This window comes from Camelus ferus, chromosome 11 (assembly GCF_009834535.1).
Source record: "Camelus ferus isolate YT-003-E chromosome 11, BCGSAC_Cfer_1.0, whole genome shotgun sequence".
Classification (NCBI taxonomy): Eukaryota; Metazoa; Chordata; class Mammalia; order Artiodactyla; family Camelidae; genus Camelus; species Camelus ferus.
In genome coordinates, this window is record NC_045706.1 from 11,062,023 (window position 1) to 11,089,404 (window position 27,382).

Sequence of the window (27,382 nt, forward strand, 5' to 3'; positions counted from 1 at the left end):
GGGTTTAAGGGAAAAAGAATGATTTCTGTATCTGTGCCTGCCGATGAGTATAAGCATCTGTGTACATCCTAGTTTATAAACCTACTATTTCATTCTCTTGGCCTGATCTGATTGCATCATCCATCTCAGAAAATGCTAATGAAAATATGTCCCTGCTATTAAAACATACTTGCCTCAGATGATTTTTTAAAATGTGAAGATTGGAAACCAGCGCAAGGGGACTTGCCACGTTTTCAAAGAAGCCGGCACTGGTTCAAAGAGCAGAGTCTGAGCTGAATTCCTCTCGGCCTCTGACTAACTTTAGATGTCACCTCCTCCTCCCGGGAGCCCTTCTCCTGCCCCAACAGGAAGATGAAGTCAGAGTGGCTCTGAGGTCTTGCCACCTCCGGCTTCTGTAATTACCCATGTGGTCAGCTTTTCCAGAGTCCTCGTGGCGGGGACAAGTGACGCGCCTGGCTGGCAGCTGCTCACCGCGGCCCTTTCTGGAGGAACACCCAGCTCCACCCACGTTGGCCTCGGCATCTTGCTTGTGCCAACCATGAGGACGGGGGTCTCCGTCTGCCCCTCCGGAGCCACTCTCCTTCTGCAGGGCAGGCGAGTGACGGTGGGGAGTTACCTGCTGGCTCCCTCCCTGCCTGGGCACCGTGGGTTCCTGGACACCCCTCCTGCAGGCTCCCACCCATTCCTATATCAGTCCCCTTCCTTGTCCCTGCAGAGCTAGAGGTGGTGAAGGTTCAGACGTAGCACATGGGCCAGTACTGATTTCCCTCCCTTGCCCGGCTCTCTGTCACCAGCCCTTCATATGTGAGTGAGCCATCCTTCTCTGGCCAGGACCCTCACTGATACCCTGAACAATCCCTCAGAGGGCTGGCACTGCCTGCCCTCTCCCAAACCCCCAGCTAGAATGAAGCAGCACTGCAGATGGGTGCATCCCCAGGACCCCCAGGGTCAGCCCCACAGCCTGTGCCCACCTGGACAGGCGGAGTGTTCTCTCATCTCTGTTTGCCATATGAGGAGCCCTCTTGGGCCTGGGTCAGGAAGGGATTCCATGGCCCAGATTCAATGGAGAGAAAGAAGGGAGGGAGGAGAGGACCCCTGGCCACGTGGAGTACACACTGAGAGTGGCAGGAGTGACCCCAAGGCGGTGGCACCACAGCTACCAGCTTGAGAGACACATCCTGGGGTGGGTGAATTCAGAAAAGAAGTTAGGAGGGGAGGGTGCTGACCCTCTCCCCAGGGTGGGAGGTGACAGATTTACCAGCTGCTGCCAGAGTCCCACGGTGGGGGAGCTGTGCTCTCCCCTCCTGTCCACTAATCATTCTTCTCCCCAGAGCCTCAGCCCTGGGTGGTTCTCCACCCCCGCCCCCCCACCCCGGACCTGCTCCTCCTCCTCTCCCAGCTTCCAGAATACTTCTCTGTCCTCACTCCCCACCAGGGCTTATAAGGTCACATGCAGAGGCCTTTGTCTCTTCCTGTTATTCTTTTGGTTCTAAGTGAAAAGAATCCCAGCCTAGCCTGATTCAGTCAAAACTGCCATCTCTGGGCTCCTGGAATCCAAGGATGGGTTGAACAACCAAACTGTAGGGAAAGGGGAAATGCAGCCTGGCCCAGAGCACCAGGAACCAGGGACATGAGCACTTCTGGAACCCACTCTCGTCTCTGTGTGTGCAGCATGTGTGTTGGCCTCATTTTCCTTCAGTGCTGCCTGGCTTGCTCCAGTGGTAGGAAACATTCAGTCAACGGCCATGTTTTATTCTAAAGCCTCCTCTACCGGAGAATGACTTCCCTTTAAGTCTATAAATCCCAGAGAAAGAATTCATTGGCCTGCATTGGCTGACAGGCTCATCCCTGCTCCAATCAGCTGTGGTTTGCAGGTCAATCATGAAGAACATGGCAGCTTCTAGGAGAGTCAAGTTGTTTGGGAGTATAGATGGGGCACCCAGGAGCCTGGACAATCCCATAGATGTCCACTATATGAACTTATATTAAGTGGTACTTTTTCAAGATAACCCTGCTCCCAGGGTCTGGCTCTACTAACTCTACTGCAGGTCTCTATGTCCATGTAAAGAATGATTACCCTCTACCCTCCTTCTTTTGGGAGATCACAGCAGTGACAGAAAGACAAAAACAGATACTAGGCATGATTCAAAAATACGAGAAACAGAATACTTAGTTCCCCTGGTGAGGCACCTCAAATCATTTTACAATAAAATTTCAGGATAACCAGGCATGTCTAAACCAGGTGATAGCCCACTAGTTTCAAGTGATTTTCCATAGTCTGGGCTAGTGAATGGCTTGGAGTGCTTTTCAGTATTTCCTGATATGAAATTCCATTTGTTGTAACCTCGTATGTGTAGTCACCAGTCTCCAAGATGGACCCCTTAATAATCCTCGCCTTCTGGTACTCATGCTCTTGAGAACGCTCCTTCCATACCGAACAGAGCTAACCTATGTAACCACTGCAATATTAGGGATATGGCAGGATGGAGCCTCCGAGACCAGGTTATAAAAGACACTGCAGCTTCTACCATGCTTCTTGATCACTCACTCTGGGGAAACCCAGCCATGTTCTGAGGACACTCAAGCAATCCATGGAGAGGCTCACATGGAAGACAACTGAGTCCTCCAGCCAATAGCCAACACCATCCTGCCAGCCGTGTGCATAAGCTTGGAAACAGATCAAGCCTTCAGATGATTGCAGCCCCAGCCAACATCTTTTTTTCCCCCTCATTTTATTTTATTTTTATTGAGGTACAGTCAGTTATAATGTGTCAATTTCTGGTGTACAGCACAATGTCCCAGTCATGCATATATGTACATATATTCGGTTTCATATTCCCAGCCAACATCTTGATATAACTTTTAGAGAGACCTTGAGCCAGTAGCACCCCGGTTAACCATTCCCAAAACCTTGACCCACAGAAACTGTGAGATAATATTTATTATTGTTCCAAGCTGCTACGTTTTAAGGGAATTTCTTACCCAGCAATAGATAATGAATACTTGACAGCTACCTGAAGTCATAGCTAATGTCGCATGTCATTAAAAAATGTTCTTTCTTTTGTTTTTGACATTTTGTTTAATCAGAAAGTAAGTTCCATGAGGGCAGAAACTTCTCTTGCTCACTCTGTAGTTTCCAACTGCTAGAACAGTGTGACATACTGGAGACAGCTCATAGATGTGTGCTGAGTAAATCTGGTTGAGTATCTGCCAACCTGCCAAACTTTCCCCAAAGAGAAGAGACCTGAAGACTTTAAGTTACACCCAAGCTTGGGGACGGCAGGGTTTCAAATGAGCTGGAATGCCATCAAGGCTCCCAGAAAACGATTTAGAGAAGAAGTACGTCACTCTTTAAGAGGTCCATGGCAAAACCCTATTGGCCTGTGGAGGCTGACCTGAGCCTGGAACCCCTTCTGATCCTCTGACCAGCTGGGCAAGTCTTCTTTACCCTCCAGAAGCCAAATCTACCTGAAGTCTTGACTCAGGTCACTGACTCCATTTCTCTGTGGGAGGGCAATGGGGGGGTCTTTCTTGGGCTCCCAGAAGCAGCTCGACCATCACGACTAAGGGCCGAATTACCCCTGCAGTCTGATGAATGGTGCACAAACGGTTCTGCTGCGCCCGAAATCACTGAGGCCCCATCTTAAAGCAGCCAGCGTCTCCTGTTTGACTTGAGAATCTCAGACGTTAGGTCTGTGCAGCGGAGCAGCCTTCCCTGGGGGCTACAGTCAGAGCCCGACAAGGACAGGCTATTTTTTAAATAAACTCCACTTGGTAGAAATTCAACACAGAGGTGGGAACAGTGTGGACGGCACTGGCTGAGCCAGAGGGCACTGGAGCGTGGGCACCAAGGGCACCGCCAGCTCCCCCTCCTCGGAGTTCCAGTCAGGACGGAAGAAAAAAACGTATTTCAGACGAGCATCGCGCCAGCTCTGGAAAACTTAATAAAGTCTTCGTGCGTAAAAGAGGTGTTCCAAAGGCTGGTCATTTGACGTCAGGATGGGCGGTGAAAGGCCTTGCTAATTCCCAAAGATGCAGACAAAAAAACGCGAGGGGGCGGGGGGGGGGCCTCTCGTGAGTGGCGGCTTCGTTAAGGCGTGTGTAAAGAGCGTTCGTCGCGGTAACACAGGCAGCCAGACTCCCTTTTCCTTTCCAAAAGAAAGCTCTTGGTGCAGGCCCAGCAAAAGAGAACGTCTGCACAACCAGGAATGAAAATAGGCATCCATTGGATTTTTTTCTTCTTCTTCTCAAACCGACTGTAAGTGTCTAAAAAGACACGTGGCTGGAAAATTCCACTGGCTCCTGGGTTTAGCCTTGCCCTGCTCTGCCTCATCCACTCTCCAGACAGGTCCTAGAGCTGCCGATGCCTCATCTCTTCCAGATGGGGAGGAGCCTAGGTCGAGGGCTCAGACTCTGGTCCTCACCTCCTTCCTCCATCAGGTTCATCGCCTTGGTGAGCTCATCCAGCCCGTGGCTCTAAATACCAGCTCTATGTTGACAACTCCCAATTTGCTATTTCCAGCCCAGACCTTTCTCACAAACTCCAGATTTCAACACCCACCTCCCCTCGAACATCTCCACCGGGATGCCAGTTAGACATCTGAAGCTGCGTTGTGCCCAAAATGAAGTTCCAGACCTTCCCCTAAATGAGCCTCCTACAGCCTCACCCTCACTCCATCCTCCCACTTGTGCGGGTCAACACTCTGAAGTCATCCCCAATTCTTCTTTCTCACCCCCAGGGCATCAGAAAACACTGTTAACTCTGCCTTCAGAACAGGCCCCAAATCCTACCACCTGTCACTGTGGCTGGCTGCTTCCATGCTGGCTTGAGTGACCACCAGCTCAAGCTCCCCACTCCCCACCTTGCCCCCCATACCCTGCTCCCAACACAGGAGCCAGAGGGAGCCTTTAAAAACCTAAATCCGGGGGGAGGTATAGCTCAGTGGTAGAGTGCACGCCTAGCACGCACAAGGTCCTGGGTTCAAGCCCCAGTAACTCTATTAAAGATAAATAAATAAAAACCTAATTACCTCTTCCCTCCACAAAAAAAAAATTTTAAAAATAAAATAAAATAAAAATAAAAACCTAAATCAGACCATGCCACTGCTCTGCTCTGAACCCTCTAGTGGCTCCCCTACCTCACTCAACATCAAAGTTCTTTAATGGTACAAGGTCTTGCATGGTCAACTCCTAGATCCCCTCTGCCCTGGCTCCCTTCGCTCCCTTCTGGCCATGGACACCCTGCCTGCGGGCCTTTGCACTGTTCCCCAGCCCACGTGCTCCGCCACCATATCCTCACCTGCCAACTTCCTCAACACCTTCTCACCTTCTGTCAAGTGTCACCTTTCCAAAGGTCTTTCTGCTGACCACCCTGCTTAACACTACAAGCAGTCCCCCATTTGCCCACTTGCACCCCTTAACCTGCCCTAGTTCTTCCTTTTCCTGTCCCATGCATCACCTCCTAACATTCCACATCATTGACGCATTTTGCTTGTTGTTGGTGACCCACCTCTCCCTGAATAGAATGTAAACACCACGAGGACAGAGATCTTGGTCCATTTTATTCACCGATTTATTCCAGGGGCCTAGAACAGTGCCTGGCAGACAGTACTTTTGTTAAATGAAGGAAAGACCAAAAGAATGGTTGGGAACATGAGACTGGGGCTTCTCTTCCTGCCCCAAGTGACAGCCTTGCCAGGGTCATAGTTCTGTGACCCCATGGAGAAAGGAAACGAAGACCCAGGGCCTGCTAAGGGCTCCTCAAGCCACCTGGCATTGTGAACCCTCCAGGAGCCTGTGAGGTGGGCTTTGGAGGCATTCTTGGCAAGTAGCCCCCAAGTCTGATGGCCACAAAGACCCTTATAAAGGTGGGTCCCCCAGGGTGTGTAATGGGCCTAAACCTGCCTGTTCACACACAAAACAGACACCCTAACCCTCCAGCCTGGCTACTGAAGTGGGATTGAGACAGAATCATGGAGGCTTGGCTTTCCATACTTCTGGGTCTTGCTTTGAGAAAATCCAATCTGGGAGAAATAGCGTGTCACTGCACAGGTTCCTGGGGAGACTGATGGGTCACTTTGCAGAAGGATTCATGGTAGGTCTGCTTCAAACAACGAGCCTACCCCACCGCAGATGCTGGGAAGCCGGGCCCAATTTGTCACCGCAGAGGCAGCACGACGTGAAGCAAAGAGATAGGACTAGGGGCTGGGAGAGCTGGTTCAGGCCACACTCTGCCACTCACTCTCAGTGTGACTCTGGGCACGTCACCAGCCCCCAGTGGCCCCGAGTCCTGAGCATCAACCACCTGTCAGGTGCAGCATTGTGAGGACTCAGAGGTGATGAGCTACGTCTGTCCTGCCAAGAGACTTCCAGTTAGTGGAAGAGGCAGGCACACAAACGAAGCTGTGCTGGCGACATCTGGACCGTGCGGGACACTGCCCTGAGCAGTGTGAGCTCCGTCTCCCCTCAACACCTCCACCACTACCGGGTACAACTATGTCCCCGCTTAGAGGTGAAGGCGTGCGGCACAGAGGCTGAGCGCCTGCCCACGGTTTCAGTGGCAGCTGGGATGGCGCCAGCACTGCCCCGCGGTCTGTCTCGGGAGCCTGCACTTTCCCAACCCACCATTCTGCCGGCATCGTGCAGTAACGAGGCTCAGGTGCGTTCACCACGAGCACCTGGAGCACGGAGCACAGGGGGAGAGAGGGCGGACCAGGAAGGCTTCTGAGAGCAGAGTGCGGGGGTGACGAGCAGGCAGGCGCTCACCAGGCAGAGGGGGCCTGGGAAGCATTTCAGGCAGCGAGAGGTGGGGAGTAAGGGCCGAGAGGTTTTAATCAGCCTGGCAAGTCAGAGCCACCACAAGCAGGTGGGGGGCCAGGAATGCAGGGCTCAAGAAAGACCTGGAGAAGGCCAGGGATGAAAGGGCGGGCAGGGGCCCGTGGGTGGAAGGTCTGGTAAGTCAGCCGCAGAACTTGGACTTCATCCTGAATGTCAGTGTTTCCGAACCCTGGACACACACACAGTACAGTCCTGGGAGATTTAAAAACTGCCAATGCCAGCCCCCAACAATGGCCAATCCAGCGGTAATGAGCACCCCTAGTGCTAAACTGTAGTCTCCACGTACAATTTCCCAGGAAAAGGAAGCAGAGATCCTTGGAGCAATGATGAACTCTAAGTGCCGGGCAGGAAACATACAAGACGAGCCCAAAACATCACATCACACCAGATAGCAAGGAGGCTGCCAGTGTCTACTGGGGTCCTCCCAAGGGTTCAGAAGCCAACCTGAAGGGCTCCCACAGGCCAAAGATGAGACCACGGGGCACCAATGCATCCAAATGCCCCCATGTTAATATCCACGCACTTAAAACTCCAACTGGTTACTAGCATTGGAAGATGCCGGCGAGCCAATTTGGTCCTTTGAAAACATAAACATAGGGAAAGAATCAAGCATCTCCTGTATGAACTTTACCACTGGGTAACCAAACAGTAATTGAAAGGAAGTGTTTCCCAGTTAGCAAATGAAGGAGGAATGACAGACTTTAGAATGCCCCTTGTTACGACCTCTAATTAATCAACACATTAGGTCCTGAATATCAACAGTTGCTGCTGTCGCAGAAAGACAGACAACCAGATACTGCAAGTCCCCGAGCAAGAGAGCATGAAATGACTTATGAAGTCAGTCCCACCACTGCCAAGGTGAAACCGAATCTGACCAAGTTTCTAGATTCAAAGAGCAATTTACAAGAAATACAGAGGAACCTATTAAATGACACATGGGGGTGAGAACACAACATTCACACTCTGGGACGCCCTTGGAAATAGTTATAAACCGTGAAAACATGCATTCACAAAAAGTATGAGAAAATCAGAAATCTGAACACTGACTAATTTGATGATGATAAAGAATTATTATTATTATTATCATTATTATTATTATTATTATTATTATTATTATTATTATAGCTGTGATAATGGTATTATGGGGTTTTTTGGTTAAAGAGACCTCATCGCTTAGCAATACATCCTGAAATGTTCACAGATGAAATGACGTAAGTGAGATCAGCTGCAAAATGCTACAGAGGAGAGGATGTGGGCGAAAAAAGATTGGCCTGGAGTTCGTAGCTGTTGAGGCGGGGTGAAGGGTGCATGGGGGTTCATTATGCTATTCCGTAGACTTTCACTTTTTATAGTTCGAAATTTTCCATAATAAAAAGTTATGAAAATACTAGGCTCCATCCCCAGAGATTCAAATTAATGGGTCTGGGCTTCAGCTCAGGCATTGGTGTTTTTTAAGACTCCCAGGTGTTTCTACTGCTCAGCCCAGGCTGAGAACTGTCGTCATCCCTTGTACGAGACCCGCGAGAGCCTATTTACACGGAGACTAAGACGGAGGCCAGAGGGGATGGAACAGGGTCGGGTGAGGTCAAGGATCCAGGCACATGGTCCTAGATCGGGTTAGGTAAGGAATGACGGAAAGGGAGGGGTCAAGGATAACACAAAGCTTTCAGGCTTGGGTGACGGTGGGGTGTTGGTCACTGGGACAGGGGCCTTGTCAGGGCTGGTAGCTGTGGTGGCCTGGGCGGGGGAAGGTGCTGAGTTTGCTTAGGATGTGTTGACTTTGAGGGGCCCATGTGACGTCCAGTGGAGACATTCAGTGGACAGTTTGGCCAGTGGGTCTAGAGATCCACATTGAGACCCTGAAGCAGACACAGAAACTGGGGCTCCACAGGGCTATCCCCCAAACCAAGACAGAGGTCAGGATGGCTGCAGCCAATGATGGCATTAGGGCCTCTAGGAAGCAACAGCATCATGACCCCCTGCCTTGGAAAGGGGGGCCTGGATGCTCCCAATCCTTTCATGATTGACCCCATCCTTCACTTTCCCACTTCCTTGGATAGACACCCAAAAAGGAAGCATGCCAGGCTGAGGCGCCCTGCCCTCCTGACCAAGTGCTGAAGAACTCAGGCATGTTTCTACGTCCTGTTCTAAAAGCCCACGCAGATCAATCAGCATGTGTTAAACAAATGAATGACCAGTACATCTGGAGGAAGTCAGCCTGGAGTCAGTCATGGCCACGTGGGCCAGCAGCAAATGCAGCCAGCAGCTGTCAGATTGGCTCGAAATGACCGACATGTATTCCTCCTGCAAACATTTACTGGATGCCTGTATGTGCTGGGCAAATGCTAGGCAGGAAGCCCAGGGTCCTGGCCTCAGGGAGCTTGCATTCTCATGGGTAAGCAGACGGTAAACAAGTTTACAAACAAACACAAGCTTTGGAACTTTAGAAAACGGGTTCCTAGTTGGAAGAAGGGACCATGGATTCCAAGAGCTACTTTGGGGTGTTGGGAAAATCACCCAACTTCCTAGACACTATCGCATAATAACCCAGGCTCCCCAAATCAGAGGACAGACAGAACCTCATGTAAAAGCAGCAGCAGCCGAGGCCCAGAGCAGGAGGTGGCCCCCCACGGCCACACAGCAGGTGATGACCTGGAGACAAGTCTGCATTCTCAAAGTATGCACTGGCAATGTTTTAAGCAACAAGTTTATTCTTCATCCATCTAAGCCATGTGGTCTATTTTCCTTTGGACAAAGTTGATTACTGATCGAAGGTCAAAGTGCTCCCCACTTTCCCCCACCCTCAGGAGCAGGGACTTACCACTGAGTCCAGGAACTGAATGTAAGATTCCAGCCCAGGTCTGGTTTCACAGAACTGCCGGAAAAGCAGCCTCCCAATTGGCTGCTTGTCACATAAACTGCAGTAATCTCTGTCTGGAGACAAGAAAAGAAGAATGTGGTGAGACCCGGAGAGGGCCAGGCAGGGCCATCCACCCACACCTGGATCCTCGCCCCAGATGGACGGAGCAAGGTGACCGGCAAACTCTCAGGACCCCTTATCTATCTCCAGGCTCTGTAGACTCAAAAGGGTCATGGTTAGCATAGAAAAAGGCACCAGTTATGACCTAGCCTCTACGCCCCAGCCCACTCCCTTTCTGACGCCCTGAATTTGGTATGGGGATGCCAACAGTTCTACGGACTATGACTCTGCCCCTGGCTGGCTGATCAGCACATCACATTCCACTGGCTAAGGGTGGCGGGCGTGTAACCCAAGCCAGTAAAATGAGAGTGAACCACAGACTTTGTCTGGGCATGCTAAGCCAAGGTGCTTTCTTTTCTTCTGGTGCTGGGGTGCATGGGTGTGAGGCCAGAGTCTGTTGCAGTGTTCTTGATACTGCAAAAAAAAAAAAAAAAAAAAATGCTGCTGTGATGATGAGGCTGACATACAGAGGAGGTCAGAGCTGGGAAAATTATGAGTAGTTGCTCTGGTGAAGACATGAATCTCTGGATCAAACCACGCCTGCAGCCCAAACCACATCTGAAAATCTTATTTATGAACAGTATTTAGGGCAATTTGAAAAAATTTAAAAAGGACTTGTAATTCAAAACATCCTAATAAATACAGTAAAAGAAAATTCATATTTTCCCAATTGGAGCAAAGCCCAGTCTTAAAATGCTTCAAATGATGAAAACCCTGCATTTTCCAGCTGAGGATAGAGGCACAGGGACAGGAAGTGACCGGTCTCAGTCACTTGGTAGCCAAGAGAGTTCTGAAGACGAAATACAATGCAAGACTCGAAGCCCAGGGGCCTAGAGACCAGAGTTCTGGCCAATGACTTCCTGTGTGACTTCAAGCAACTCATTTGCTTCCTCTGGGCCTCAGTCTTCCTCTGAAAAATGAAGGGGCATGTTGGAGGTAAGATGGGAGGGTCCCCTGTGGCTCTTCCTGCGATGACTCTGCAAGAGGCTTTCTCTGGCTAGAAAGATGCTCAAAGATCTGGCTGAGACACGTTGCCTTGGACCCTCTCAAGCACTGAAAATTAGCCCCTTGATTCTGCAGCTGCACTGGGAACAGTTAGGTGACTTTGTGGGGAAACCAGGAAGAGGGTGAGGTAGACCTCAGTTCAGAGAGCTACCTGGAGGTAAGGAAGGACTACATCCTTGCCTGGTGTAGAGGAGGAGCCAGGACAATCAATCATCCCCTTAGAGGGCGGTTCCTTGGAGACCCAGAACACAACAAGGAGATAGGGACAGAACCATCACGCCCTCTCACTTTCACACCCAAACAGTTTATCCACGGGAGGTGCAGCCATCACTCATATGGAAATCCCAGCCTCAGCATTCAGTGCCTGTGTGCCTCAGGGCAACTGACCTGACATTTTATCCTTCAGTTTCCTCATCTGCAAACTGAGAATGTACCTATGTCCCAGGATCAGCGTGAGGATTCAATAAGACAATGCAGAGAAAGGCCTCAGACCAGAGCTTGGTACATAGCAATTGCTTAATAAACACCGGGTATTGTCATTGTGGAAGTGGGGTTTTTGGTCTGTTTCATCTCCCCTCCTTTGGGGAACCTCCTCTCCCTGAGTCTGTAAAATTCCAACCTACAGTTCTAAGGGAGCAAGCCCTCCTAAGCCTCAGGGATGGGCACGTGACTCAGTCCTGGCCAATCAGACCTGTCTCACGGCCACAATGGTAGGCTGAAGGCACGCGATGGGGGGCCTTGGAGTCCTTCCAGGGTTTTTGCTAGAACTCCCAGAAAAAAGACACTTGTTCCCCTCTGGGATGACAAGGCCTTAGGATTGGTGAGCCAAGAGCTGACATAACTGTCTTTCCCACCAGACAGTGAGAGCCCACAGAGAATGACGGCAGCACAGGGGAGAGACAGCTGAGTGGGGAAGACAGAAGCCTGATGCTGCGAATATCCAGTATCACCGGAGCCCCAGCAGGCAGCCAGCTGCGGCCCTCCCGGCTCCTGCACGTTTGTCCACCTGTCTCTGCTTAAGCCAGTGGTGTTGGGGTTTTGTCTTTTTTTTTTTTTAATGGAGGTACTGGGGATTGAACCCAGGACCTCGTGCATGCTAGGCACGTGCTCTAGTGCTGAGCAATATCCACCCCCAGGCTTTTTGTCTCTTGCAACTGAAAGAGCAAGTGACTAGGGCTGCAGAGTTTTACAGCCCACTTCCTTCGGGTAAACTGCCTGAGGGCAAGGCCTGTTTTTGCAGGAATCTGTCAGTTCTAAGTACACTGTGTATCAGAAGGCACTCACAAACTTCTCATTCTGTCTTGATCGGATACTTGGATGAGAGTGGATGAGCCATCTTGCAAGTCTCCCCTTGGCCCCCTACTCAAGGGGTCTGGGGGCTGAAACTAGCCTTGAACCGTTGTCTTAACTCAGCCTACCTTTCCATGCACAGATGGTTCGGGAATAGCCACTCCAGCAAACATTTAACCCACCTGACTTGTGCCAGGATCAGTGGCGGTCGGGGGTTGGGGGGGAATGGAATGTGGTCCTAGCCCTCAGGGATCTTGGATTCTGTTGGAAAGGGGGTGGGTGTGTGAGTGAGCAGACAAGATCCCAAGTGACAGTGACAGAATGTCAAGTGAGATGAGTGTTATCATCACCCACTGTAGGGAGTCTGGGGAGGAGGGAGCCCGGAGGGTGACAGGTCTGTAGCCCGCACCTGTTAGCACAGACACCGCCTGCGTTCTCGCTGCACCCACTCAACCTGACCCCCCAAGGTGAGGAAAACAAACTTCCCCGTCCTCTCCCAATCAGCTGAGCCTCCCCAGCACAAACACAGAACAAAGTCAATTACCTCGTGTCAAACCCCAGTTTTATTCAATTACGGCAGAGAGCGCCACACTGCTGATGTGATTTGAACAAGGGGCCCTCCCCAACTTCCAAAAGCAATTATGAGATTTCACGTCCCATACTGTGATTCCTCAAGGGTTCATCTGATGGTATTTTTTCTCTCCATATGGCGTGTGCTGTCAGTATGGAAACAAGGCCGTTATAAACTCACAGCACAGTAAACACCATGTGATTCCAACACAAGCTGTCAGCACCTCAGTTCCATGCCTCTCCCAGCTGTACAGAAAATCCCAGGCAAGAAAGCCACACACTGGAAGCCCAGGATGAAATAAAAGGACCAGTAATCATGTATTCGGATTCTTTTCTCAGCTTTAAATAAAGATAAATGGGCCTCTCTTCTGAGGAAGCACCACCACCAGAATCCAAGCGCAAAGCCTGCAGTTCCTTTAGAAATGGAGAATGAGGCCACAGAAAGACAAATACTAACTCGGGGATTGATCAAACTGACAGGAGAAGGTGCAGGTCAAAGATCCTGACGCGTCAAGTCCTAGGGGCAGGTCGCTTCTGGAAAGTTAGACGACACTGAAATTGGAAGCATAAGAACTCTGTAACATCTTCAGAGTGGACCCTTTCTGACCAGTGTCTACAGAAGCCAGCCACGTGGTTGAAATCCAGCTCAGAGGGGCCCTGCCCGCAGCCCTTCTCCCAAAGGTGTCCTCTTGGGGCTGGTGGGAAGGAGGACCCAGGACAGAGGGGCAGAGTCCTTTCTCTCTGCTCTGAATCTCTCTCTCTCAGGGTAGGAGGACCCCGGGATGCCGTGCACACCTGCACAGTCCACACACACATACACACCAGCTCTTCTGAACATGAAAATCCTGCTTTTGGCCACATGCCTCATTGGTCTTTCCCTCCAAGCCAGGAAGAGCCTGTCACTATGTAAGGTATTAGAGCATCAGGCTCCCTGCTCCCAAAGTATTCACCAATCATCTAATCATTCCAGCCTCATTCCTTTGGGTCCTTCATTCATTCATTCAACAAACTCTCTTCCAAGGTCTTCTGCTTTTTGATACTAGAAATTTCCTTCAATTTTCAGATTCTCGTATTGAATTCAACACCTGAAGAGGGTGCGGATGAGTGGGCGGGCGGAGACATACCTATACCCACTGGCAAGGTAAGGATCCAGGAACAGGCTTGGAGTGAATAGCTGGCCGTCAGCTGAGACCAAGAATAGGGTGTGGTCTTTGTGATGTGACATCTAACCTCGGCCACAGTAATATCGGTCTGGTGGACAGGGCAAACTACAGCATATCCTGAGGAAGGTGATGGAAAAGGGGGTCCAGAAAGCTCATTACAAGCTCTGAACTTATAGTGCCCTTGATCAAAGGGCAGACTGCCCCAGGAGAGTGGGGGGAGATGTGCTGGAAAGGCAGGCTGGGCTCAGACAGGAAAGGGCTGGACTCTAAGGCCAAGGAGACTGGAATGGACTCACCGTCCCACCCGGGCATCAATGATGTCGGAGCACAAGTGATTTGAGTGCAGCCCGTGGACAGGTGGACAAAAACGGGGTAGGAACAGGGTGCCCGAGGCATTTATGGAGGAGGTCACTGGTGTGGGAGCCATTCCTGCCCTGTGGTTCAAGCCCCAGCCTTTGGGCAGAGAGGGCACAGCCCCTGCGGTTGCGATCCTGCTTTGGTGGGAAGCCAAACTGAATCGGCCTTAAGAAAACCACATGTGTTGTTTGTTTCTTCAAGGGCTTGACACCTCCCAAACATGTCCACAGCTGGCCCAGGAAGACAGGACTGCCACTCCTTCCTGCAGCACACCGAACTCCAGTCGTGCCTCAGACAGAGCCGCCTCTCCCCACAGCAAGTTCACAGACACTGGCTGAGCCCTTTCTGGGCACTGTATTCCGAACCCTGTTGGGTGCAACCCTTACAGAAGACAGGTTCCACAGGCTTCGTCTTTTTCTTCGTCAGAGCAGTTTACTTACTAGCCCAGGCAGGAGGGAGGCACATTCACAGACAGGGCTGGGCAGGGCAGCATCGAACAAAGCTGAATATGCAAGACGCCTGGGAATGTCTAGGGAGGTGTCTGGGCTGAGGGCACACACACTGCTCTCGTGAGGTTGGGTTAGTTTCAGGGCTGTTGCCCTTGGGAGGGCTCACTGGAGCGTGGGAACAGGAGTGACAGGGTCCCCCAAGGCAATGCCAACTGCCGGCAGGGGAGAGGCTGAGTGCTGGGGAAGAAGAAGGTCAAAGCCAGAGAAACAGGGCCAGAGGCTGAAGAGAGGGGCTGGGAGAAGTCACAGTGGGGATTAATCCCCAGGTGAGAAACCAAGAGGGCTTAGCGAAGCAGGGACAAGTGTGTTAGGGCGAGGATTCAGGGCTAGGTCTGTGGCCACTACAGGGAGACTTTAAGAACAGCTTAAAGTGTATGGAGGTTCCTCAAAAAATTACTACGATCCAGCCATCCCACTGCTGGGTATTTATCCAAAACAATTATAATCAGTATTTCACAGAGGAACTTGCACTCCCATGTTCATTGCTGCACTATTCATAACAGATGTGGAAACCACCTAAATGTTCATCGACCGATGAATGGATTTTTTAAATGTGGTATATACATACAGTGGAATATTATTCAGTCTTAAAAAGGAAGGGAATCCTGCCACATGTGACAACACGGATGAGTCTTGATGACATTATGCTAAGTGAAATGAGCCCGTCACAAAAGGACAAATACCACATAACGCCACTTGTATGCGGTATCTAAAATAGTCAAACTCATAGAAACAGACAGTAAAATGGTTGCCAGGGACTGGGGGAGGGGGCAATGGGGAGCCGCTGCTTCATGGGTACAGAGTTTCAGTTGCGCAAGATGATTAAGTTCTACAGAGCTGCTGTCCAGCACTGTGCCTAAAGTTCACAATACCGTGTTGTGCACCCAAAGTTTTATTAAGAGGGTAGATCTCATGTTAAATGTTCCTACCATAATAATTTTCTAAAAAGAGAATGGCTTCTTAAAAAAAAGATGGAAACATTGCTATTTGCAGCAACATGGATGGACCTAGAGATTATTATACTTAGTAAAGTAAATCAAAGCCAAATACTATGTGATATCACTTATATGTGGAATCTAAAATATACAAATGGATGTCTATACAAAACTGAAACAGACTCACAGACAAACTTATGGTTACTAAAGAGGAGAGGGAGGGAAGGACAGACAAATTAGGAGGATGGGATTAACAGATGCAAACTACTATACATAAAATAGATAAGCAGGGGGAAGGCGTATTATAGCTCAGTGGTAGAGCACATGCTTAGCACGCACGAGGTCCTAAGTGCAGTCCCCAGCACCTCCACTGAAAAAAATTAAATAAATAAATAAACTGAATTAAACCCCACCCCGCCCCAAAATAGACAAGCAACAAGGATTTACTATATAGCACAGGGAGGTATATTCAATATCTTATAATAACCTATAATGGAATATAATCTGAAAAAATATATATAACTGAATCACTTTGCTGTACACCTGAAACTTACACAATATTGTAAACAAATACACTTCAATTTAAAAAAGAGCTAATGGCTGAAATAAAACAGATGGAAAGTGATAGGTTGCTTGTGGGTGGGAGGTGAGGCACAAAGGGACAGGAATCGGAGCAGAGGGTTAACTGAGGGGGTCAGCAAGTAAATTTACTTGGTAATGAAGGTAACTTCCTGAGAGTACCCGTGCAAGCATGCTGGCACACACACACAAGTATGCAACATGCATGTTCTGAAGTCTCTATGCAAAGCCAAGTCTACCTCAAAAGTCGAACATGACACCAAGTTGTTGAGCAACAGAGAGTGCACTAAGACAAGGGGCCCCTTGTGATGTCTGGGTGTTGGCTGAGCGCCTCCTCTGTCTCCCAGCCTGTTTTCATAATACGCCATTGACAGTACCCATACCACAGGCCCACTGGGAAGGCCCCTGCTATAGATTAAACGTCTGTGTCCTCCCCTCCAAATTCATATGTAGAAAGCTAATGCCCAATGTGACAGTACTAGGAGATGAGGCCTGTGAGGTGGTTAAGTCATGAGGGTGGGGCCTCTAAAAATGGGATTAGTGCCCTTATAACAAACATCCCCTGAAAGCTCCCTCACCCTTGCTGCCAGGGAGAAGACGGTCGTTTATGAACCAGTACCTGGACTTCCCAGCCTCCAGAACTGAGAAATAAATTTCTATTGTTTATAATCCACCCCGTCTGTGGCATTCTGTTGTAGCTCAAATGGACTAACATGCTACCTAGCCTTGGGCATATCCCTTAACCTGAGGCCCAGCTCCTCACGCATCACACAGATCAGAGTGAGCCGGTGGCCGCAAGGATCTGCAACCACCTGAGCGCCCAGCCCAGGCTTAGCCCAGAGCAGGTCCTACGCAAACAGTAGCCATTCAGACATCATACCTCCCCTGCAAGGTTCAAGAAATGGTGACTTTTACTTCTCTGAAGACTCAGAAAGGAACTGGGAAGTAGCCAGTGAAAGGGAGTCAGCTCCTCATCAGCACCAAAGACAGCAAAGCAAAAGCCGCCTCTCCCGGCATGAGCCATTGACTCCAAGCTCCGGGAGGGCAGGGGCCAGGGCTCTGCGGCCCTTCTCTCCCTGGCTCCGAGCCTCCCTCTCGGAGAGAAGCCACGTGTGTCCCCACAGCACATGGCCAGGGTTAAAATCTCACAACCCACAGTCAATTCCTTCAAGACTCATAACTCCCAGTGGACTTAGAAACAGGAACGATATTGATATTGAAGATAAATAAATGCTGTCACTGTTTTCATTCTTTTCGAGTGACATGAAATGGGAACATACTTTCTTAATTAAGAGTCTGTGGTATGTGGAGGCTTTGGAGGGTAACCAGATTTTCCCAACTGAAGGCCAGAACCCAAGCAGCAAGGACAGCACGGCTCCCCTCAGATGGCTACAAACCCAAGCAAGGGAGGCTGCCACCCCACCCGATTTGGCAATTTGGCGATTTGGCGTCAATCCCCAGTGGAAGAGGAGCAAGGAGAAGTCACTGCTGGCAGGGAGGGGGTGTCGGCGACCAGAACCTGCTTGGGACTATTTTCATTGTTGCCCCAGGCACTCCTTGAACTTGGGCCAATGAAAATGCACGTTCCATTTCAGAAGTAAGAGCAAGAAAGGCAGCTTCCTGAGGAAATGAAAACGCTCACACCGGAGCGCTTGGAAATGAAACCACATGTTTATTGTGCAGGAGGGGGTGGGAGGTGCCCCAAAGTGATTCCTGATTCCTGGAGCCATCTCTCTACCAACTAAAGGTTTCTTTTGTTCTGTTTGTTTCATTTTATTTTATTTAACATCATTTTACCAAAGTACCAGGTTTTGGTTTTTTGTTTTTTCTTGGCGTGTAGGGGGATGGGGGGGGGAGGTCCTGATAGGTCCTGAAGCAATTTAGGGAAACTGATTCCACTCGAGGAGACTGGATTAGACAGAGGCCATGAGCCGCTCACTTTGCCACACTCCAGGTCTAAAACTATAAACCGAAAAGTGACTTGAGCACAGCTTTCTCTTAAAAATTCCTGCCAAAGCTGGAAAAAACAATCAGGCATTTGCTCTGAGGAAAAGGCTCTCTGACGTTTGAAAGGCAAGATAGCATCACGGGTAACAGCAATTCTTCACAGCCCGCCTCTTGGAAGGAGCAGGAGAGGAAAACGGAAACATTTGGTATTTGGTTAGCAACAGCTGAGTGGGTTCATATTGCTTCAAGAAAGATGTTTTCATGTGAATAAAAATGACATATGGCAATTACACAAACACACCCAAACCAAGCCCCATCTTCCTGTGCCTTTTGTCGCCCTCATTCTGGTCTCGAGTTTTACTGAATGTCTTGTACTTGTCACATGTCTTTGTAGGCTCAAAACTATTAAGTCCGGGTCTTACAAAGGGTGGAGATACCTAGACAAGTCACATGTGAAAACCACTAAGTTGTAGGGCGTTTGGGCCTGGGCTGCCAGGTCAGGGAAGGGAGGGAAGATGGGGTGCAGAGTGGGGAGGGAGGGTCTGGTCTGTGAATTTGTGAGAGGAAGCAGGGAGGTGGGTTGAAGTGTGCTTGTTGGGGGCCCAGTGCAGCAGCCCCTTCCAGCCCACCTGTTTGCAAGGGTTCAGTTCTCTGACCTGAATTTACTGGGTGCAGTCAAAGCCCAGGAGGGACCTGGAGTCTGGGAAAGGGCGGAGGGCTGAGCTGGGCTGGATGCCAAGCCTATGCTGTCACCACGGGGCCCTCTGGACAATGATGCCCAGAGTCAGGTTTGACTTCTCCCTTAACCTCATGGCCAAGAATAGCTACAAATTTTGATACTCCCTTGCAGGGAGAATGGCATGAGGATTGAGTGGGTAAATGCAGGGGTGGGCCCGGGGAACGGCCAGGGAGACACGGACACTGTGCCTCAGTGGCTGGCCTGGCATGTTGGAGTGCTGGGGACAGAACTGGGCCCTGGATTCCAGGCCTGGCTCTTTTACTGGTCATCTCTAAATGAGAGGTCTGAACCACCGGGCTCTAACCACCAGCACCCTCTCCTGTGCTGAAAGCCGGTCACTCTGACGACATGCCGGCCTTCCGTGCTAACACAGAGAGAGCGTGACAACCACGAGGCGCCAGCAGGAAAGACACCTGCCTCATCAGCAGTGGAGGCTCTTGAAGATGTCCGGCAAAAAGGAGACAACTGATGTATGTGAGCTGTGGCTGGGTCTACTTCCTCTAGATTTTCAGTATTTTCGCAAATGAGGGGGAAACAACTATTTTAAACTTGCACCTACAAAATCACTGAGATTAGGAAGGCCCTGGTAAGCAAAAGAGCTCTGACCACCAGACATGTCCCCCTTGGGGTGCAGGGCCCGGGTAACATGCAGTCACTAAGAACCCAGTGTTTCACCTGCCGGGCCTGCAGCGGAAACTTCTGGGAGCTGCGACCAGGCCCGCTGTGGTGCTGGCACCTGGGACAGCCCAGTGACACTGAATGCTGCTCCCTTCCTGCTGACCTGGGGCCTTCCCTCACTCGTACTCTCTCACCCCCAGCCTCTCAGAGCCACATCCTTTCTACGAGCTTTTCTCTTTCCTAGAAAAGAAGTTTCCATATAGATACAGGCAACTTTAGAAGCTAAAATACACAGGCCACACCCAGGCCAACCGTATCAAGTCCCTGGGATGGCATCAGTAGTTTTTAAAGCTCCCCATGAGATTCCAAGGTCTAGTTCACCCATGTTATCCCCAGGACCTGGAGTGGTGGTGCCTGGCCGGAGCAAGAGAGCAGGTGTATATGCAAAACGAACAGAAAACAAAACAAATGAACAAACCAATGTGAAGTGGAAGCCATAAGCTTCCCCGCTGGGGAGTAGAAATCTCAGGCCCACACTCCCTCGACACCATCCCCCTTCGGTGGCTAATCTGTCAGAAATGAAGTTGCCTCTGCCTGAAACAACTGGATAAGAAAGAGTTGTTCCCAGCAAGGCTTCCATCTGAGGTTAACAAAAGAACCCGTGAGGCTCTGGGTGCCTGGGCTGAGGCAAGGCTGTCTGCTGCACTCAGAGCTGCTGCTGTGGTGGGCCCAGAGACCCCAGAAGCAAGGCGGGCCTGAACGCGGGCCCTGCCTGACTTAACCGCCATCTGGATTGCTCAGCCAGGGCCCCTGAGCTGGGGCGAGGGGGCTGGACTTGGCCCCCTGCTTCTCCTCCGACTCCCGTGTGACCTCAGACCTGTCATCCTCCTCTCAGGACCTTGGTTTTCCCTTTTACAAAATGAAGCTAATGAATTAGGGGAGCGTCAATGTCCTTGCCTCCCAGTTTGGTAAGTCCGTAGGCAGGAGCCTGGTGGGGATGGAGACAGCAGAGAGCACAGCCTTTCTCCAGCATCAGATCCCCAAGTGGAGTTCACGATCCGGTGAGGTTTTTTTAAACCCACCCAGCTGCCTCCCCTCCCGCACCTGCACTGGGGCCAGAATGAGCATGAACTTAAGGACAGCATTTCCTGGAGGCCGGGACCGGCTGCCGTCGCAGCCCTGCTGGTTTGCTGCCGGGATCATGACGCCGCCTCTCCATGCCCCAGTCTTTTCTCGAGTGCTTTTCCGGTTTAACCTTGGCGACAGTGCCTGACGCACCCTGACTGCGGGCTGCCCTGGCCTACTGGGGAGAAGAGCAGGGAGGCTCTAAAGCCTCGGAGGCCTGGCCCACCTTGCCGTCCAGGGCCCCGAGGGCTGGCTTCACCTGGAGCTATGAGCTAATGAAGCAAAAGCCACAGGAGGGCAGGGCCAGGAAGTGGCTGAGCCAGCAGGGGCCAAGGCAAACAGCAGCCTCCATGCAGACGCGGCCCCGCTTCTCCCTGGGCTGGCGGCCAGGGCCTAGCGAGGCTCACAGCTGTGCTGGCCGAAAGCAGTTTGAGAAGTGCATGCTTGGGAAGGCGGAGGCAATTGATGGTGTCCCCAAAGTCCTGATGTCTCAGGGTCCAAAGACCCCACCACCACCCTCCCATCCTCTCGACATGATCCCCATCAGGGGCTTAGCCAACCTGGGGACACGAAGCACTTCACCTACAAAGTGTCCAGTAGTCTTTACCAACCAACACTGTGTGAAAAGGCATTCTTATTTGGAGACCAAGCCTGTCTTTCTGTAATACCTGCCCCTTAATCCCTATCCTTGGGATAGCGAGGGCAAATTCTGTGCTCCTGGAGTCCTCTCTGATAAACATCAAGTTCCCCCAGCTGCCCCATCACGGCTCCTACAAAATGGGCCACGTGGCACACTGCAACTCTGCCTCCTCGAGGAACAGGGCTTGGCCCACTGGCACAGGCTCTAGGTCTTTGTAATTTAATGTGATTCAACTCCTACCTTCAAGCCACATTTGCTTAGCTCAGCCCCACACCCAAGGGGGCTACACTTGGGAAGAGATGTCATAGTCACAGGCACACAGGGTTCCCCCAGTGCCCACGTTTCAGATGAGAAATGGGAGAGGCATGTTGCTTCCGCAGAAACTAACGGAGAAAGGTGGAGTCTCCATTCAGACTTCGCTGAGCTGAGTTACAGCCTAGGGGTGGTGGGATTTTAGACATGAATCTTCAGAGCTCAGCAAAGCTAGTTTTCAGAAAGAGATGACTTTGGGGCCAGTGACCTTCCCACTTTGCCACCTGATGTGCCATAATAATAACTGAATGACAGCAGCTGACACGAAGGGGGCACCTGCTGTATACCAGGCCCCACGCAGGGCACTGCACTTGCTTGTCTCTTGTGATCCTAACAGCCCTACCAAAGAGGTGCTATGATCAGCCTCTTTTTCAGGTGCCAAAAAAATGAGGCATTGAGAAGGCATTAGCACAAGGGCCCAGAGCTAGCAAGAGGTAGACATGGGATTGGAACTCAGCCCTTCCTGAAAACAGAACAACCATTTGCATCGTTTAGCTTCTTGGGATCCACAGCAGGCAAGGACCCGGAACCCTGAGGGGTGGATGGAGTCCCACCAGTGGCACCATTCAGCAGGCTCCAGGGCCCACAGGGGAGCGGGGCACCCTGGTAACCCGGCGTACCCATGACCTATTGGTCCCTTTCCATGGAGGGGCCCAGGGCTGCTCTGCATACCGAGTCTGGAGCTCCAGCCTCTAGAAACTAAGGCCTGGGAAAGCCGTGGCAGCTCAGGAGCTGGCCATCAGCTGGGTGGCCACACTCCTCGGGCCAGGCCAGCACAGAGTGCTGCGGAGAACCCCCTCCCCAGAGCACCTTCAGCCCCTCAGCCTGCACCACACCTGTGACCCAGTAACACATGTGCTCTCATTCCCTCCGCTGCTGCCCTCAGAGTCGGCCTTCGCACCCTCCCCTCCTCCATCCCCAGCCGAGCTGTAAATTCTGTGTGTCCCCGGCAGAGCCTGGGACAGTCTGGACACTTATGAGATCACTGATAAATATACAAGTGATTAAAGCAGGAGCAGCCATGAGAAATATTATTCACCAGGATCCTGTTTACACTTCCTTTGTCAAAACAAATCCCTTGCTCCTTGAAGGCAGAAATCTTAAAGTCCTGGGTGTCCAGAAGTAAATGCTTGGCTTTTCATAGGCTGTTGGAATTGAACTTCACAGTACATTCCTATGCTTGGATCTACACGGAGGCAAGTCCTTAAGCCAACAGGACGGGAGTCCAAACAGGGCTGGGCCCATCCTGGAGCAGGCAGGGCCCAGCTGCCTTGCCCCCTGCACGCCCCAGCACCCTGCACAGAGCCTGGCGCACAGTCCTACTTGATGAGCAAATGCATGAACGAGGGGATGGATGACCTGTCTCATCAATCTGCTAGCTGTTGGCTATATTCTAATTTCTCCTTGTGCTGGGTCAGGTTAACACATGGATCTGCCACACAGGGAGGAGCCCCTTCCTAACACTGACACCCTCATTCTTCACGAGCAATCACGTCAGAACAGAAGGGCCTGTTGGAAATAGCAGGGAGGCAGATCCCGCAGAAAACCAGAAGGAAAGCCAGGGTGATGCCCTCATCTCTCAGATGGGGAAACTGAGGCCCAGGTAGGGGAGGGTCTGGTCTTATTCATCACGGCAGGGCTTCCTTAGCCACTCAGCTGCTCTAAAGCCCTGGCTCAGTGTGAACAGGGAGGGGAAGGCCTTTATTAAAATTCAAAGACCCTCACCCTAGGGTCCCGTTGAGGTCTGGCACAGAGACTCCCAGCCAAGCCTTTCACACTTTCCTCGCAGGACCTGGCATTTTGAACACCGTGTAGTGTAGCGGCTTCTGTCAGCCTGGAGGCCAGTGATCGATGTCATACAGGTGTCTCATATAAATCTTCAAGGGCTGTCTCTGCATGGAGCCAAGTAGATGCTTTTAATCATCAAGAGAGGAGAAAAGCAAAATGCCTCATGCATTTTCATTTTTATCGGAGTGGACGAGCACAATCAATTTGTCAGCATGCAGCACCACTTCTTGCCAAATACCACTTACTTTAAACTAAAGCTTTTTCAGCTACACAAATACAGAATAGAAGCGCACAGAACCCAAAACACATGTTTTTCTTTCTTCCCTTCTTTCTTTTTTAAGAGTCTCACATATCTCATAACTGTCTAGACCTCGTAAGCTCTGTCTCAGCCTGGAGCGCTGCTCTCTGTGAACAGTCTTTCCCTTCCCTCTGACAGCCAGGCTCAAAACAGACATTTTGACAGGTAATTAACTGATGCCGAGCCTAACAGGTATCCTCCTCAGTTGCTCAGCACAAGATAGATAACTGGGAAAAAGACCAAAAAGCGACTCAGATGGATGATCAAAGAATACCACGATGGTGAAACCTCTGTTTCTAACTGGTCTAAAAACGTAACCCATAATGGCTGTTTGTTTTCAGTTATTCCTTGCCAAGAACAATGTTCAGATGATTAAAAAATTCCACACTGGAACCTCCAATGCTTACTTATTTTCCCTCCTGAGCACCTGCCCAGGAAGAAGCTCCGCTCAGAAAATGCAACGATTAACAGGGACCAGCGAACTCCCCGCTCCTCACAGTCAGCATGTTGCCTCGGAAAGCCCTCCGAGGACTTCTTAACGGGGTATGGTTCTGAAAGGGCAGCCTGTGACTGCACGTGGTTCTAGATGAGTCAGGGCCAGTTCAACTAGGCGGCTGGAGCACGGGGTGGGAGGCTGAGACCCTTCCTCGCAGATCAGGGCCAGCAGCAGACAAACCCGAATCTACGTGGAGCTGGAACTGAACTGGGAATGGCCACGGCACAGCCCAAGAGACTGCTACCAGGAAAGAAGACGCTCAGAGCAGCCAGTTCCTCCCAGAGGGGGCATGGAATCGAATTTCCATTCTGGAAACACGACTCATAGATGTCTTCAGAGTTGGGGCTAAGCCAGGGAAGCCAACAGGATACCCTGAACCTCTGATTCCAACCAAAGCAGCTGGGGGCTCCACCCTGCAGGGGAATCTTTCTAGACCTGGCAACTTTCTGGCAGTTGGTCACATTTCCAGCCCTCTTATAATTTATCACATCCAGATCTGCTCAACATACTTGGCTAGGATTGGATCTGGTAGGTTAAGTGCTTCTCTACTGCCCTCCCTTTAATTTTTTTAAATTAATTAATTTTTTTTTTGTGGTGGGAGGTAATTAGGTCTATTTATTTATTTATTTTTAGAGGAGGTACCAGGGATTGAACCCAGGACCTCTACCAGTAGAGCTATCCCTTCCCACTACTGCCTCCCCTTTAAGATTGATTTACTGAGCATCTGCTTATTGCCCTGTGCTGTGCTGACCCAGAGGACCAAGTGATCAGCAGAAACACCCACCACCGTAAGCACCCAAGGAGCTTACAGTCCAGGTCTGAGCGTTTTTCCTTGGAACTGACCTAGAACTCCTCAGAGATGAGACGTGGTGGACGGGTAGGGGGCGTGAACTTCGTACACCATCTAGACTCATCCCAGTCACTCAGTGTTTATTCATCATGTTTCCTGATCTCCCACTTTGAGCTGGGCACATGGCCACCCAAAAGAAAGACTAGCTCCCAACCACCTTTGCAGCTAGGTGTAGCTATGTGACCAAGTTTTAGCCAATAGAATGTGAGCAGAAATAATGGGTTCAATTGATCTGAGTTATGCCCTGAAGGGGAAGGGCATGTTCCACTTCCTTCCCCATCCCCTTTCCCAGAGACTAGAATGCAGGCACGTGGGGCACCATCTTGGACCATGTAGTTGAAGGCAATATCCTAAGGACAGAGGAGACTGGGAACTAAATGGCCACATAGACAGAACTTCCACAGCACTGTTCCATGAGAGAACAATAAGCTTCTACCTTGCTTAAACCAGTGTTGATCCGAGTTTTTGTTACAGCAGCTGAACTCACACTCTGCTTAATCCAACTACATATTAGCTGTATGAGCTCTTCTGAAATTCACTTTCTTGGATCCTAAAACAGAGACAATAATAATATGACCTGCCTCATCGGTACGGATCCATCGAGGTGCTTATCGGAGCAGGGCCTGGCATGTGGTAGACCCTCAGCAAGTACTATCTACCCATCATTATGAGGAGCAGCCACTGGATATTTCTGCCCAATTCCTCAAACCCATCCATTTCACTACCCAAGCAGGGGAGAGCGTGAGCACACACAGCCATGAGGGGTCACTTGTGGAATTGATATTCACCCACCTGAACCTCATCTACTAAATCAGGCAGAGTTTCAGATGCTCCTTTGCCATGGAGAGGGAGGCCGAGGTGTTGCTTCAAACACAGCGTAACCACCTGACCTCCCTTGGCAAGGCCTACGGTGCTGTAAGAAGGCTTCAAGGGTCCCATGGTCCTCCAGCAGCCCTTGGATGTAAGCAAATACAGGAATGTCTCCCTGGTAGAATGAAGATACCTAAATCTTAAAAAAGCATGTGTTCAGTTCTAAAACTGGTGACCTGAAATGGAGAACATTTTCCCTCCCTGTCAAACACAATTTAGCTTTCCTTTCCTGAGATACCCCGGGTAATCCACATTTTATCCACTGGATAAAAAACCCAGTCTTTTTATAAGTTACAGTTTGGAAGCTGGAAGTATCTGAAGTCAATAGAACTGTTTTTGCTGTATATTACATAAAATAAACACTCTGGTTCCAGGAACTCAAGGCAGCACACTGAGAACCACATTTGTTTTCCCAAGATGCAGGAGTTGTGCAAACTGCCTCATCCTGGCCACACCAGACTCGAGTGTCTTTGGGGTTCCTGAAGGGTATGGGCAAGGAGCAATCCCCAGGTGGCCACGCCAGCACCTGGGATGGCACTGCCTCACAAGGGCTGGGAAGGTGGGCGATGTGCGTGCACTCAAGGGGTGCAGACATCCAGCTGGTCTCTGACCCCGGGCTCTGGGTAAGTGGTTAAACACAAGATTGTATACAGGGCTACTAAGGTCTTCCTAAGAACTGATGTTTCTTTTTTTAAATATTGACTTCCACCTTGCAGTATCATTGCCTCTGGTGGTCACAGAGCCCAGAGTAAGGACAGCCTGCAGCTGGTGCTCACACTTCTTAAAGGCAAGGGCTGCCTTTCAATTCTGAATCCCCTCGGGCCTCACCCAGTGCTGGGCCACTGGTACGGACACCTATCACCTCTCCTCCGAGGCACTCAACACAGGTGACCTTTAAAATCTACTTCGGTGATTGCTTGGCTTATGTCCTTCCCCACCTTCAGCCTGGAAGCAGAGTGCCAGTCCTGGTCTGTCTTTCTCCTGGCCGTGTTCACCAGTGCCCAGAGCTAGGCCTGGGACAGGGCAGGTCTCAGAAATGGGAGAATGAACAAATGAATGAATGGTGAATGAAGGGGGGCTGGGGCTTGCTGAATAGGGGGATGGTTTTAATCATGACAACGAAGATGAGGCCTCCCCACCCAGGCAGTGAGAGAGCAGCCAAAGCCAGAGTAATAAACGTGTGGACATCTGTGCACGCTTACCTGTCCGGGCACCGGAACACGCGCACACCTGTAATTCAGCACCTCCAAGGAGCCCCGTGATTTAAGCCTCCACCCCCATGCTCTGTGGGATGGAGGGTTCTATCCCCGCTGCTGAACAGAACCACAGCCTAAGGGACTTGCCAAGGTTTCCAGTGGCAGTGGAGACACTGGGGTCTGAGTCCAGGTCTTTTTGGTTCCAAAGCCCCTGGTGCTCCCAGCAAGCACTGGGAAGGAGGCTTCCCAGGAGGCCTCTCTGCTGTCCCAGAGAGACT

General features: G+C 50.7%; 1 protein-coding gene across 3 annotated transcripts in view; it reads right to left on the bottom strand.

Moving 5' to 3' along the window:
• The window catches only part of GRK5 (G protein-coupled receptor kinase 5), a 203,128-nt gene that overhangs the window by 53,592 nt on the left and 122,154 nt on the right, over window positions 1-27,382 (bottom strand). For all 3 annotated transcript variants that reach the window (XM_032490790.1, XM_032490788.1, XM_032490789.1), the window contains one exon: window positions 9,659-9,771. In XM_032490790.1, the coding sequence (XP_032346681.1) occupies window positions 9,659-9,771 (113 nt within the window). The remainder of the gene's footprint in view (window positions 1-9,658; window positions 9,772-27,382) is intronic.